This window comes from Podarcis pityusensis, assembly GCF_964106645.2.
Source record: "Podarcis pityusensis genome assembly, chromosome: 13".
Classification (NCBI taxonomy): Eukaryota; Metazoa; Chordata; class Lepidosauria; order Squamata; family Lacertidae; genus Podarcis; species Podarcis pityusensis.
Genome location: NC_138038.1, coordinates 24,026,315 through 24,042,057, shown reverse-complemented (window position 1 = coordinate 24,042,057; position 15,743 = coordinate 24,026,315). Strand labels below are relative to the sequence as shown.

General features: G+C 44.8%; 1 protein-coding gene across 5 annotated transcripts in view; it reads right to left on the bottom strand.

Moving 5' to 3' along the window:
* The window catches only part of LOC308462057 (acid-sensing ion channel 2), a 382,247-nt gene that overhangs the window by 7,792 nt on the left and 358,712 nt on the right, over window positions 1–15,743 (bottom strand). For 4 of the 5 annotated variants that reach the window (XR_013978988.1, XR_013978989.1, XM_080979376.1 and 1 more), the window contains 6 exons: window positions 13,504–13,560; window positions 12,649–12,802; window positions 9,886–9,977; window positions 7,658–7,702; window positions 5,421–5,500; window positions 563–631 (listed from right to left, as the gene is read on the bottom strand). Coding sequence is in view for 3 of the 5 variants with exons in the window: in XM_080979376.1 (XP_080835502.1) it covers window positions 563–631; window positions 5,421–5,500; window positions 7,658–7,702; window positions 9,886–9,977; window positions 12,649–12,802; window positions 13,504–13,560 (497 nt within the window). In the remaining 2 variants the exon portion in view is untranslated. The remainder of the gene's footprint in view (window positions 1–562; window positions 632–5,420; window positions 5,501–7,657; window positions 7,703–9,885; window positions 9,978–12,648; window positions 12,803–13,503; window positions 13,561–15,743) is intronic. The other variant, XM_080979378.1, reaches the window with a different exon arrangement.

Here is a 15,743-nt window from a genome sequence, read left to right as displayed (position 1 = left end):
TGCCTTGAGGTAGAAGGTGATATAAAATCCATACACACAAACACACAGACACATGTATTTAGCTATCATCTGCGTTTTAAAAAATGTCAACAAACCAAGATTATTTTGAATTGTGGGAAGGGGCTAAATAACAACAATCTAAATAAATCATGCACACAGGGCTCTGATGCAAACAGTTCCATCCTCCAGTGTATTCCATAAAAGGTCTAATCTATCTTTTATTTCTGTGGCTAACAACTATTTTGCTCTTGACACAGCATGATGGATGTGTCTTTTTGCTTGTTTAGTTTAAGCTCACAAGGACCTGAAATACCCCAAAGTTTTTGCTCTTCTTTACTTTTCTTGAAAGCCGACAAACTTTCAAAACCCCATCAGGACCAATGAGTCCGTGTCAGGTAAACTCCAACCTAAAATGCCTCACATGGCAGAAATGAATCACAGCTTCAATTCTTACCCACCCACGGAAAGTGAGCATTGCAGGGTAATGAACCAGTCTGGTTTGCGAGGGCTTCTTGTATGCCCTACACCTGCTTTAGGCCCAGGGAATCTCATGCTTACTTACCACATTCTCATCGTGGCTTCCTTCCTCCTCTTCCTGGCCAAGAAGATCTAACAACTTCTCCTTGATCAGCTAAAAGAAATGGGAGAAAGGGGGAGGCTCTTAGTCCCAACAGAGCCTTGGCACAGCCCACCCATCGAGAGATGCAGGGAAACTGGTCCTGTTTGCTTTATATGAGACTAATGATTTATTCTGCTTCTGCTAGTCCACGCAGATAGTTCATATCATATTGCGGATATGGAACTGAGGCTGAAAAAATAGTTGCTCACCTATGGCCACCCAATAAACTTATCAAGGAGGTAATTGTCAAAAACACTCCTGTGCTACATATATACTTCCAGCCTCTATCTCCTTTTACTTTATTTTTTTTAGATGGTTCTCTTTCTCCCTGCCCCCCTCTCCTGGTGCTGAAATTTTGCTGATTTGCTACGGCTTCCAAGACCCCAGCACATGTGCTGGAACGAGCAAGCTTGCCCCCTTTTCTTTGCCTTTTCAGGAGCACGTGTGCCAGGTCAGAGGACCACTGATAAAGGCCCAGTGACATTTTTACAAGTGGCCACTATGGGTGGGAGATGGAATAACTTTTGCTGAATCAAGCGGTGGGTCACATTAACCCCATTGTTCAATGCTGTCAGCACTGTAAAACTTGCAGCACCTCTGAGAGGAGTAGCTCTGGTACCAGAAGCCAATTTTCAAAAGTGAGGCATGGAGTGAAACCACAGGAATCTGATCTACACTTTAGAAATTGTAGACACGGGAGAGGAAGGAAGAGAGATGAGAAGGTGCAGGGTATCACGGTAAGGAGAAGGTTGGTTTTCCCTTCCAACCTTGTTGCCACACAGACCTTTTAATTAAAAAGTGGATGCCATCCTTTTGCTTAATTTTATGTAGAATCCAGATTGCTGACCCATTTCATTCCAGCATCTCCCATATTGTCCTTGTGTCTGTTTCTAGACCTCATTTGGGGAACTGTATTTTTTTTGTTTAAAAAAAACCAATTGCAGTGCCAACCTTCTCAGGAGGGACTGGCAAAATGTCATTGAGGCTTCTCAGGGTGTCTGTCCCTTTAATTCCACCCTTTATATGTTAAAGCTGCTTCTGCCCCTTTAATTAGTGGCTTTCTGTTTACTCACATGGTTGACATTCACCACTTCAATAGCCAATTCTTGTTCCTTTTTTGCGGGGAGAGGGGCAGAAGGGCAATAATGACAGGTTTCTTCTTAACAGCCAGAGCAATTTCACTTTTATTTCTCCCCTTGTTTTAGAATTGCAATTGCACCAAAATAAAATAAAATAAAATAATAATAATAATAATAATAATAATAATAATAATAATAATATAGCTGCAAATAAGAAAGCAGAAAGGAGATCCCCTCACTTGAAAGGGGACAGGAACCAGCTAATCAAAAGTTGATTCAGGAATTCAGTCATATGAGTGAACAGGAGAAGTTTAATTAAAGGGGCAGAAGCAGAGAGGAAGAAGCCATTTTAAAAGAAAGGGGCAAGGAGGGAGCTACCAAAAAAAGAGACTGTTGCAGGATTTTTATAAGGAATACAGGGCTGTTTTAACTGTTTCAATTATGCTTCCAGCTGAAAGGTCCCTACTGTGAAAGCAACCCTTTCCTCAGTTGCTAACAATTCTGAGTAAATGCCTTTCTCATTTTCCCATCAACATCAGGACTAGACACTTGCCCCATTTTTTTAACAGAAGACAGGTTATCAGACAGCAGTGGCAGGCACCACGCTGTGTGCAGAAGGACCATAATCCACGTTCTGTGGCAGGACAATGGCTGCCCAGACCTGACTGCCTGGGGAACTGGGAAGCAAGTGTTGCAGGAGCTGAAAGTGGCGTGCATGGTGGTTGCAGAGCTCATATCTGGCCTGTTTTACTTTAGGTTTTGACACTCGCTCGACCCGAAAGGAATCCCAAAACGTAACTACGCAGTTTTACACAAATAGATGGAAAACCTTCAAAGTCTGTGAGGGTTCCTGGGGGAAGAGAAGGCAAAGGATGACTGCTGCTGGTCTGCATGTGTGAGAGAAGATTCCATGAAGCATGCCTGCTTCTGCCTTCAGCATCTGTGAAAGCTGCTCCATTAGGGAATCTGGGGCACTACCCCACCAGCCCCAGTCTGCCAAAAAAATCATGGAACTGTGCAATTGGAAGGGACCCCAAAGATCCACCCAGTCCAGCCTCCTGCAAGGGAGGAATCACAGCTAAAGAATCCCTGTCAGATGGTCATCCAAATGCTATTAAAAAACCTCCAATGAAGGAGAGGCAGACCCCTCTTGTCTGCCTACTTATTTACATCCAGTCCAGGTGCTGGCCCTGGCTGTCAGCATCGTCCTCCTCCTCCTCGTCTCTCTGTTGCCCTTGTAGAACTCAGCAGAGAGGGTGATGGGGACAAAACTAGAATTTGTTGGCCCTGCCTGGCTCCTCCTACTGCTGGCTGACCCTACCAGTCCCAGTGAACACCAGCCGCCGCTGTTCCCGGTCCACCCCTCAGAAAAAGCTGCTTTAAGAGGGAGGCCTGCTTGTTCCAGAGCACCTAGCCGCACGTGCCAAACTCATGAGCTGGCATCCAGCTGAGCTGAACGAGGCCCCTGGCTAAGTGGCTCTGACAGAACTAGCACACAGCAAAGGTAGCTGGGCAGAGCGTATTTTAAGACAGGGGCCTCACAGGTGATCCTATGCCCAAATTTATCCACATGCAGCTCCCTGTATTTGGAGTTGCGGCACAGCAGGGTAGGCCTTATTTAATTTCAGTTTGTACTATTAAATTCCAATAGGTTGTTGGATATGCCTTTATTTGATATAAGTTGTTTATTTTAAAGTTATATTTTTATCACGACATTTTTTTTGTATTGGATCAGATTGTTATAAGGTGTGTGTTCTTTGCTGTTTCTTCAGCTTGTACTGCCTTGTGTATAGTAATATAGAAAAGCAGTATACAAATTAAAAGTATTCTTATTATGCTCACTTTCTCCCCCCCCCCCCAATTTTTTAAAAAAAATCAAAACAAAGATAAAAGAACTACAGTCATACCTTGGATCCCAAACACCTTGCAAGTCGAATGGTTTGGTTCCCGAACGCCGCAAACCCGGAAGTGATTGTTCCGGTTTGTGAATGTTCTTTGGAACCCAAACATCCAACGGGGCTTCTGGGGCTTCCGATTGGCTGCAGGAGATTCCTGCAGCCAATCGGAAGCCACGATTTGGTTTTTGAATGTTTGAGGAGTCGAACGGACTTCTGGAATGGATTCTGTTCAACTTCCGAGGTACCACTGTACACACAATCAGAGAATCATCTCCAAACAGTCCACAGAGCTTTGTCAAAGCGTATATGCTAAAATCATCACAATCTTAACAAACACCAGATGATACATAATAACCTCTATTGCTTGGACAATTGTCCACAACTAAAAAGGTATTATGCCCACTTTCTATCTCTATTAATTGAGTGCCCACCTCTGTAATGTGCAGGAGGGTGGCCTGCGGATCACCAAGCTGAGTGAACTAGGAGCAAGGAAGGTGCTCCCATCTTTCCCTCTGCTCAAGAGTTTCCTGGCCACTCCAGCTTGGGCTGCCCAGACAGGGGGGAAAGGCGTAGAGAACTGAGCAAGCAGGAATGAACAATGGATAATGGGGAGCCTCTCCTGTTGCTGCCACTTAAAAGGGGGGGGGGACAGAGCCAGGCCTAAGGGACTGCCTCCCCCTGCCCTTTACATCTCTCTTGTGTCTTGGTTTCTCTAAGGGCCATGCTAGACATCATGTTTAAATGCATCTTTACATTCAGCTTTCTCTTTAAAAAAATGCAAATAGAAATTGCTGGGTTATTAGCCAAATAATTACTGGGATTACAGCAAGTGGGAAGGGAGTCTATATCCCTCTTCTCTCCTGTTGTGATCCAAAGGAAAATTGTTCACTGAAGCTGCTATTTTCATTGCCCAAAAATCCCCCCACTGGTGGCAGCTGTGCTTTCTTCTTATCTTTGCTATAAGACTGGGGCCAAGGGGTGGAGGTGGGAGTTCCTCCCAATGCAAATAGCAGATTTGAAGAAGCATTTTCCATTAGGGCTGTGGTAGGGGACGAAATGGTTAAATCTCCCCACCACGCCTACTGCAGTCCTGATAATTATCACACATCCACACCCACACCCACACAGGCTCATATTTGCATTTAATAAAACATGCAAATATGCATAATGCAAATAAGCATTTAAACAGCACATCTATTTGGGTCATACAATTCTTAAAAATTGTAAATCTGACATTTGAGGGAGCCTAATTTAAGTTTGGGGGCTATTGTTCTGCAGCCCAGATTTATTACTGAGGGTTCGTGTTGCACCCAATTTGGTCTTGATAGCACACAAGACCCAGGCTTTACACTTCTGTAACTTGGTTCACCATTTCTGAGTTTATAGCAGAAACCTGAAATGTGGGTTTGGATTTTGTGCTTCAAGTTTTCAAAATTCATTGCAATCAGGAAATCCCAAGAAATGCAGATAGCAGAATTTCAAATGTATTTTGTCTTGGAAGGAGAAGGCTGGGGAATTCAGGGAATGAATTTTGTAGAGAAAGCTGGGTGGGAACTGAAGGCCAGGAGAGGCAGAGAGAATGAAATGGGGCACTTCACACCACAACGTTTTGTTGCAGGCCCCAGTCATTTATTACATTTACATGCTGTTCTCTCTCTTTTTAGCCAGAAAAAACCTCGAGGCAGCTTCAAAAGAAAAAGAAAATACAAGGAAGCCAAAGGAAGCTTAAGTATCTGGGCACTTGATGGGGTCAGAAAGGAGAGGCTGGATGGTACCTGGATGCCAGGATTACATATGTCACCACAACAGAGGGCCACAACTTACCTCATAGATGTAGTCAAATATTTCCAGAATGGTGAGGATACTAGCACCAATAAAAAGGCCCATCTGACCTCCAATATCACCTGGAGAAGGGAAAGGAAACCGAAGCAGACGTTTTATCCACAATTTATGGGGGTGTAGAGAATAACACAGTTTGGACCTTTTGTGGATCTGTGCTCACCACCTTTTGGGGCAAAACATGCTACCCTCCTTCAAGCAGTCCAGTTCAGGAACAACTGGCTTCCTTGGTTTCCAGCAAAAAGCTTCGCAGAATGCGGATTGGCTGGACCTTGCACTATCACAAAACCAGGCTGTTCAGGCACCAAAGCATGTTCAAAGCAGTTCCCCACAAAATCCTGGGAATTGTAGTTTCCCCCTCACAGAGCTATGATTCCCAGCATCCTTTTTAAAAAAAATGCATTTAATGTAATTCCTTTTTGGAGGAAGGCAGATGTGTGCATTGAAAATGCTTTAAAGGTCTTGTGTGGCGTTGTCTCAGTGAGCTACTGGGAACAGAGCGCATTTGGGCCTCAGAGTACTCTTCAGGCACCAAACAGAAGGGCATTTGCAATATCAGCTCCTGTGGCTGGCAGGCAGTAGCCTCTGAATTGGTCAACACTAGCATCATTCCTGAGATCTTGGGCTCCTGGCTGTATGTGATCAGCAGAACAATATAAGTTGCCTATTATAGTTCAAAGACCCTTCCTCTCTCTCACTTTCTTTTACAGTGAAGTAAACTTATTTCAAGAAAACTGGCAATTAAATCCTCCCCATTGCCAGTACTGTGGAAATATAAACTAATGATGGAACAATTAGGAGAGGTTATTCAAGGAGGAATTAGTATGCCATTGATGGCTCCATTCACATTCATCAGGAAGTAATAAAATGGGTTCCACCTGCACACAGGAAGGGTCTAATTAAAAGCACAGCAGCACTTTAAAAAGTCTCAGGAGCACTTCATCTGTCCACACTAAAAGGGGAAATTCTACAATTGTGCTTTATTATAACACACACACCCCAAATCCCAACAGACTAAAACTCTGGTCTTGGGGGTGGGGAAAATCTGAGGACCACACAGAAAACACCAGAATGCAGCAGAATGACAGGGGCATCCGTATCCTCCATGAAAAGTGAGTGAGTAAAGAATGTCCGCTCTGTGTGTGTTTGGTGGGTGGGTGGGAAGTCCGGGCGCAGAAGCTATGTTTGTGGTTGAGGGGCTCAGTTTTGATAGTAGTGGATAGCATAGTGAGGTGGTGGCGTTTACCTGATCCCCAGCAGATGAGTCACTGCTGCTACTGAGAGTTGGAGGGGAGGTTGGCAAAGGGCAAGTGCACTGGTGCAATCAGGTCAGCACTGCCACTGCACTGTCCACCACTGACCCTAAGCCAGCAGGCTGCACCTGTCCTCTCGGATAAAATTACAGATTTGGCAAGGGTGATATGGACTGTCCCTTCTGCTAAGCTAAAGCACATCTACCCGTCAGCTCAGTTCTGATGGCTGAGCTGCTTGGAGAAGAGTTATCAACTTCTCCCAAAACCTACCCTCTGCCTGGAGAAGCATATTGTTTCCTTTCATACTGTCAGTAAACATGTTAAGCATCCATGAGATGCCTTCTTCCTCTCACAGCTTTCTGATGCTAATTTAAACGCAACTTAAAATGGCATTGGCCATTTCAGCTGTAGCACCAGACTGCTGATTGATAAGTACCTCTTACTGAATTCAACAGAGTTTATTTCCAGGAAATCATATACGTACAGGTTTATAGCTTTAATTCTGATGCTATCTGCCCATCCTCTCTGATTCCTTGGTTCTTGGGAACTTTTAGCAATCTCCCACAGCTGTTGCTATTGTTATTAATGATCATTGATTACAATAATTATATTTCTTATATCCCATCCTTCTTCATAGAGATACTAGGGTGGAAAACAATGTTTATAAAATAAAAAAATTTAAACCACAATTTACAGTAGCAACAGAATATGACAATCTATATGACAGCTGATCCTTGAATGAATATAAGGTGAGAGGCCATTGGAGCAGAACTGGGAAGGTCGTGCCATAGATCTGCTACCATTACCAAGAAGGCCCTGCTGTGTACTGTTATATGCCATCTATGAAGATGATACAAGGATCAAATTCCTTTTGAATTTCTACCTGCCTTGCAGTTATTGTGCTCTTGAAAATCTGGAATCTCTCTTCTATTGGCATTTTTAAAAAATGCAATTGTTATTGTTGCTTACTTCTGCTACTCTGATTCAGGTTCTTGTTCAACGTCCATGAAGCATCTAGGGATGAATATGTTATTGAACAGATTATCCTTTCCCTGCCAGTAAAAATCATAGTTATTCTCTATATAAACTGGTAAGAATCTCTCTGCTTATTGTTCAGAAAGAAAGAAAAGGCTTACATCTCCATGACAACAGGGTATATGCTTAAACACTGCTTACAAAGGCCTTGGGACAAACAGACAGACATTAAACTCTCCTTTCTTTCATCTAAATAACAGACGGGCTGGATTCTGACTTTGACAAGTCAGGCGAGCCAATAATTCTTCATTGTGATGGATAGAAAGGCAAACTCCTGTCGACAGGGTAGGGGCGGGAGCAGGAGACAAACTGAGGCCACTGGTCTACAACAGAATGGAAATTAACAACCAGGCATACGTGTAGGAAATAAACTCTAATTTAAATTGTCCTAACCTGCTTTCAGATATACATTCTTTCACCTTTTAAAATATTTCTAATTGTTGTTGTTGTTTAGTCGTTTAGTCTTGTCCTACTCTTTGTGACCCCATGGACCAGAGCATGCCAGGCACTTCTGTCTTCCACTGCCTCCCACAGTTTGGTCAAACTCATGCTGGTAGCTTCAAGAACACTGTCCAACCATCTCGTCCTCTGTCGTCCCCGTCTTCTTGTGCCCTCCATCTTTCCCAACATCAGGGTCTTTTCCAGGGAGTCTTCTCTTCTCATGAGGTGGCGAAAGTATTGGAACCTCAGCTTCACGATCTGTCCTTCCAGTGAGCACTCAGGCAGGGCTGATTTCCTTCAGAATGGAGAGGTTTGATCTTCTTGCAGTCCATGGGACTCTCAAGAGTCTCCTCCAGGACCATAATTCAAAAGCATCAATTCTTCAGCGATCAGCCTTCTTTATAGTCCAACTCTCAGTTCCATACATCACTACTGGGAAAACCATGGCTTTAACTATACGGACCTTTGTTGGCAAGGTGATGTTCCTGCTGCTGTCTAGGTTTGTCACTGCTTTTCTCCCAAGATGCAGGCATCTTTTAATTTCGTGGCTGCTGTCACCATCTGCAGTGATCATGGAGCCCAAGAAAGTAAAATCTCTCACTGCCTCCATTTCTTCCCCTTCTATGTGCCAGGAGGTGATGGGACCAGTGGCCATGATCTTCGTTTTTTTGACGTTGAGCTTCAAACCATATTTTGCACTCTCCTCTTTCATATTTCTAATTACTGGCGGTAATTCTACATACTAAAGATTTGTTGGCAGAGTGTGAGGAGAATGACACATAGGTTTGGGTAGAAGCCTCACTATGCTGGAAAAACAGTAGCTAAGCCACTGTCATGACAGCTACACCTCTGGTGGAACATGCCAGGTAGGCTGGCAGTAAACAACATTGCTGGAGCTGTTCTACTGGCAAAGATATGCAAGCAGAGTGACTGAAACAGGGCTTGGGTGACACAGTGCAACACAGGAAGCTGTCTTATACAGAATCAGACCATTTGTCCACACTGACCGGGGATTGAACTTGGGCCCTTGTGCGCCAAAAGGAGATGCCCATATATGTTGGTCCCTATATCCCTTTTGATCCATGAGCAGGCCACATCAACAGGCCAACTTTACACCAGTCCACGGACATGGCACAAAGCATTACCCTCCTGTTGACTTCAATGAGAGGAAGGCCACCACAGCAGAGCATACAGGATATAGGATGACTCAATGCCAAATCACACAGCATGCCACCAGTGGCAGAATATAGATGCCACACAGGGAGGCGATAACCCAGGTGGCAACGGGAAGCAGCACAGGACTGCATCTCTCCGGCTGAAGGGTCTTGCATGTGTAATAAGCTCATGTGGGGGGGGGGAATCTGCTGATGGGAAACAGGGAGGGAACAGCGCTTTGCACACAAAGGGAGCGATTTGCACAAAACTGATTGGCCTTGCAACCCATGCTCTCAGCTGCTCCTTGCTGAGGTTGGCAACTTTCTTGTTTCAAGCATGCTGTGGACATGCTTGCAATTGGTATTCAGAGGAAGAGTGCCTTTGACCCTGGAGGTAGGATATAGCCATTGTGACTAGTTGCTGGGTGATCTCCCCGCCCCCGTTAAACTCATTTCCCCTCTACCTCAAATTGCCCACCACCACTGGAAGGGAGTTGGGCCGAAACCCCCAAATTCCATTCATTTTACACACACACACACACACACACACAGAGGATTCTTACTTACCAAGTAAAGCTGCCACTTCGTATGCTTTCTTCTGTTCAATGGTCTCATAGTTGAGGGCTTCAAAGAATATATCGAGCACAAGAATATTCTCCCTGAGGAGAAAACAAAACAAAACAACACGGGCAGCCGAGAGACAGAATCAAAAGGAAGGAGCTGCATCCGTGAAAACAAATAAGCTTTCTGCTGCCATGGCACGTTTTTGAGTGAGCGGCGACGAGAGAAAACTCATATTCCAAATGGGTAGCCTGAGGGATGTGTTATGCCTGAGCAGGGGGTCAGGCCATCCCAAGGGAAAGAGATATTATGTAATCGGTAGGGAGTCTGTCAACGCGCCTTGCGGCTTCTAGACAACCGCAGCGTACTGCTTTTACTTACACCTCCTCCATCCTCAAGGCTCTTCCCCACCGCCCACCAAAAAATAAATAACAATATTCGGTTGATTAAAAAACATAAGCTGCTTGTAAGCTGCTACACTGCCAGCTCCTTTGGGACTTGAAAACCAAGGCACCAAATATTCCAGATACATTAACATACATAAGAGCCCCACTAGATCTTGACCAGAGGTCCCTCTATAATTCTTTTTTCCACAGCAGCCAACCAGGCACTTCTAGAAGTCTTCTAAGCAGAGCTTGAAGGCAATAACACCCCTCAGCTGCTTCCTTCCTTCCACCCACCTACCCCCAAACTGGAATTCAGTGTTGCAGCATCTCTGAACCAGAAAGATCCATATGGCCTTTGTGACTTTTAGCTCCTGACAGACCTCACCTCCTCCACAGATTGATCCAATATGGTTTGTGGGTTGTAGTTCTTTGGGTTGTTTTTTTTTTTTTACATTTTTGTTTTGTTTTCATCTTGTATCTTTAAGCTTGTGAACTGCCCTGAGATCTATGGATGAAGGGTGGTATACAAATTTAATAAATAATAAAACAAAGTCTCCAGGTAGCTCATAGCAGCGAGTCCCCAAAGAAAGATGTGTGTTTTGTGAAGGGGTACCTTAAAAAACAAAACAAAACAGCCCTGTCCTGACAATCTATTAGGAGAAATGTTTCTCTCTAAATTTTCTCCCCATCTTGCGTAATTTTGTAAGCCCCTGTCAAGCACCCCACCACCCAAATGTATTCCTGGGTTTCCCCCCTCCCTGCCACTACACTGACCTCTCCAGCTCACCCCCAATTTCCAAGTCCTTTCTCATAAGGAATGTGTTCCAATCCTATGAATATCTTGGTTTCCGTTTTCTGCCCCTTGTCTAACTAGTTTCAGTTGGGAGACACCAGTTGCTCGCAGCTGGTATGCACCATACATTTACCACCTCTCCCCCCCCCCCCGAATCCTGGAAATTGTACTTTACCCCTCACAGAGCTACACTTCCCAGCACCCTGAACAGACTACAGTTCCCAGGATTCTTCATGGTAAGGATGTGCTTTAAGTGTATGGCATGTACACAGCCATAGTGCAGATTTCTCTTTCGGCCACCTAAGGTTGGCAGTATTCTCCCTTCCACTTTCCGGCTGCTCATTTGCCCCGTGATAAACTAACAGGGCAAAATTCCAGGGGGGCAACATGCACGTAGGTGTGTGTAACTCTAGAACTCCCAGGTGTCAGTGCCATCGGCGCTCAGTCCCTATGGTGAGCTTGCAATACCAGCATCCAGTCGGCTGGCTGAGCAGACCATGCCTGAAGAAGCCCAGAGCTCAGAGCTAGCTCCTCAGCCTCAGTAACTTGCCCTGAGTGTAATGACTGCGCTTAGCTTCTGTGCCGCTTGCCTCGTTGCTGCCTTGAATATTGTGGCCTCTGCCTGCCTTTTGACAATGCAACTGCTTCACCAGAAGCTTTCTTAATAGGAACTATAGGTACAGAGAGTCCAAAGTACCAGAAAAGACTGTTCATGTACACGACAACGGCCGCACAGATACTACTGGCTCAGAGATGGAAGGAAGAGACAACCCCGACCAGAGAAGAATGGCAAACCAAGTTGATGGACTATGCTGAAATGGCAAAACTCAACTGGGAAGCTCAGAAATCAAGAAGACAAAATCTTTAAAAAGGAATGGGAAATGTTTATAATTTATATACGAGAGCATTGTAAGCAGGTGAAAACATTGGCAGGATTTTAACCACACTTGTAATGTAACGGAATGTATGGATAATTTAGAAAGACAAAAAACTCAGAGAAGTATTGATATGGGGTTGAAAATATTATCAACAAGACCCATGGAAGGGATGAGGGGCAATTAGGAGATTCAGAGTAATCTTGATTGGATTTTGAATTGGTTTTTGAATTAGGAGATTCAGAGATTAGGAATTAGGAGATTCAGAGTAATCTTGGATTTTGAATTGGTTTTTGTTGTATGTTTATATTTTTAAAAATCAAATAAAAATTTATTTACAAAAAAGGACAATGCAACTGCTTTCAGCCCCTTCTGTTGCTACGTTGGATCTTGACTACTGGCAGCCTTTGACTAGGCACCCTGCCTGGGCCACTGGAGGGGACGGGCAGCCAGCTCCCTGACTTCCCAAACAAGGCAGCCTAGAGACTGACCTAGTTGAGGCCTGGCAATCAATCATCATGTACATGGAGTTCCATGTGGAGGAGACCCATTAAAATTACTGGACGCAAGGCAGCCGTGTCCATTAGCTTCAATGGGTCTACTCTGAGTAGGGCTAACACTGGCTACAACCCTCCGTGTTGGGACCCCACAAGCAAGAGCCTCTCATTGGGCTGCTTAGCATCATTCTAGCCCCGACTGGAATGGGCCTACTTACGAGATGTATTTCTCTGATTTGTTGAACTTTTTCTCAAGGTACTTGGCCGAGGTCTTGCTGGGGATCTTCACCATGGAGAGTTCCTTGTTGTAGCGCGTCAAATTGCACGGCGTTTGGCACACACAGTAACTGCTGTCCTTTTCACCAAGTACCACTGCAAGGCAAAGTGGGGACCAGATAGATGGGTTATCTGTGGAACTACCAGCTCAGAGATGCAAGCGTAAGGGGAGTTTTTGCTCTGCTCGCCATCATCAAGGGTCCATTCTAGGCTGGCGTGGGGGAACCTTTTGGACCCAATGGGGCAAATCGCTGTCTGTTCCCCTTCTCACAGGCCAACTCTTGACACGTGGGCAGGACAACTCATCTGTCAGAGTCCCTTCGGCAAGTGGCTGCTGGGCGCTTGGGAACCACAGCACAAGGGGCTTTTTGACAGCCCTGTGCTTGGCATGCCTCTTCACCAGCTGGATTAATCTCCTCTCCTGCTTAAGCTTCTGCCTCTAATTCTTGACTTTCCTCTGCCACAGACTCTCCCAAGCTCACTAAGCCCTGCCACCTCTTCAGCTTCCTCCGCCTCCTCCATCCGTTCTTCTTCCTCTGACCACTCATCCATCGTCCCACCACCAATCCCCAGGCTCTGAGCCTTCTTCCCGGGGGGTTCCCCAGCTGGTTCCTCCCACCCTTCCTTTGCATGTAACAAGCCCGCGACAAGTTGTGCTTTTTATCCCGCTGTTACTAGAACACAGGCCCTGAAAACACATTCCTGGCTTGAAATGAGATCCTTGGAGGTGGGGGGGGGGGATAATAATAATTCTGAGAAACTGACAGTAAGAGAATCCTTTGTCCTTCAGAACTTACCTAGCGCAGGCTCTGCACACTCTTTATACTGCTCCGGCGTGCAGAACGGAGCATCTCCTGCACACAAAGGAAATAAAAAACACACAGGGACATTTTTATGCAAACTTTGCAACAGTGAGTTTCTTTCTGACTAGTTTACGAAACTAGTCCTTGCTTTGTTCTCAACCTGTGGGTCCCTAGATGTTGTTGGACTACAACTCCCATTATCCCTGAGCTCTGGCCTTGCTAGCTAGGGGTGATGGGAGTTGTAGTTCAACAACATCTGGGGACCCACAGGTTGAGAAAGGCTGCTTTACGGGGAATGGAACAAGGATTACTGGCTGGGGTTGCCTTTAGAACTCGTACAACCAAAAAAGCTTGGTTGCCTGCCAGTTCATTTCTGAACCAAATTCAAGGTTCTCACAGTAGCGTTTAAAACCCCAAACAACTCAGGTCCCAAAGATCTGAAAGACCACCTCCTTCCCAAGTGTTAAGATCAGCATAGGGGGGCCTTCTTGGTAGTTCCATCTCTCTCAGAAGTCTTTTTTTTTGGGGGGGGTGTCCTAGCAGAGGCCATTCTCCATGGCAGCCCTTAAGTTTTGGAATTTCCTCTCCAGAGGTGCATATGGCACCTTTACTATACAGCTTTCACTATACAGCAGATGCTGAAGATGCTCTTGTTCACCCTGGCCTTTGACATCTGAGATGCGTGTTTTCGAGTCGTCGTCCCGTCCCCCCTATTCTTGTGATGGTAATCTGTTTTGACTGATTTTAATCTTGAATTAGAAATTGTTGTGACCTGTCCACCTGCCCCTGCCTGATGAAGGGCAGGTAATAAATCTGGTAAGAGTAATATAGTAAGACTGAGCAGTTACAACATTATATATGAAAACTAAATCCAGTTTTTGATAGTTGGTTAGGACCTGAGAGCTACTACTCCCAGGAACGCCCTCCTTTCAGATGTCAAGGAGATAAAGAATTACACAACTTTTAGAAGACATCCGAAGGCAGCCCTGTATCTGGAGGTTTTTAATGTATGATGTTTAATTATGTTTTTAGATATGCTGTAAGCCGCCCAGAGTAGCTGGGAGAACCCAGCCAGATGGACGGGGTATAAATAATAAAATGATTTACTATTATCACTAGGGTCTGAGAAAACCAAATGACGTAACAAGTTTACTGAGCGATACTACGCATACCTACTCAGATGTCATTCCCACTGACTTCAGTGGGGCTTACTTCCAAGTAAATGGGCATAGGATCATATAGCTGAAAGCACACAGATTTTCACCAAAATAGTGACGTTGCCAAATTGCCTCCAAAAGTCAAATAAACTGATAAAGCAAAAGAGGACTCCCACTACCAGGAATAGAGGTTCTGTAGCTACTGAGTGCAAGAGCCCTGGCTTCGATTTATTGAAAGCAGGCTTCTCTCACTTTAGTGTAACAGAATGTTTACTTACATTCAAATTGTTTGGGTTTGGGGTTTTTTGTTTTTTGTTTTTTAACTCCTAAGCAATCTATCAGCGCACCAGACCAAGGGACCAGATGGAAGGAGGTAGAACTATCACATCAGTAGCCATCTGTCTGGCAATGTGTGAAATGTTATGTGTGTGAGAGAGTGGTACATGAATTAGTGGTTGAGAATGAATAGGGTTATTTGTGAGGGAGTGAATGGGGAACAGGTACAAGAAGCAATAGCCGTGTGTAATAGCATATTTTAAAGTGATCTTCATATGCATTATCTCAGCAGTTTCTACTGTCTTATCTCAGTGCCCAAAGGCAGGATGCTGAACCCAGTACATTTCTTTTCCCCCAGAGGAGTCTTAGTACATAGAAACACGGCACTGGACATCTATAGTAAGTTATGCACGGAAGGTGGTAGAACAGCACAACTGTAGGCCATGCTCATCAATTACCTATGGCAGTGATGGAAAGTGTGGTGGCAACCACAAGCGGCTTCTTTCACATATACATTCATCCCAGAAATGGAACATCATCTTCAAAAGGCTGGTTTAAACCAGGGCATGGTCCAAAATGACACCAAAGCATTAAAAAAGGGCTAGTTCAAAATCAAACCTGAGCAACTTCTGAAAGAGCTTGTCTTCATAAAAGGATAATGTAAACCGAGGTTTGTAACAGAGGACATGTGTCAGGACTCGAGTCCACATGCTGTCCAAAATCTGGAGCCTTAGAGATGACAAGGCAGAGATTCAGCCTGTAGGTAAAGGCAAAGGACCCCTGGATGGTTAAGTCCAGTCA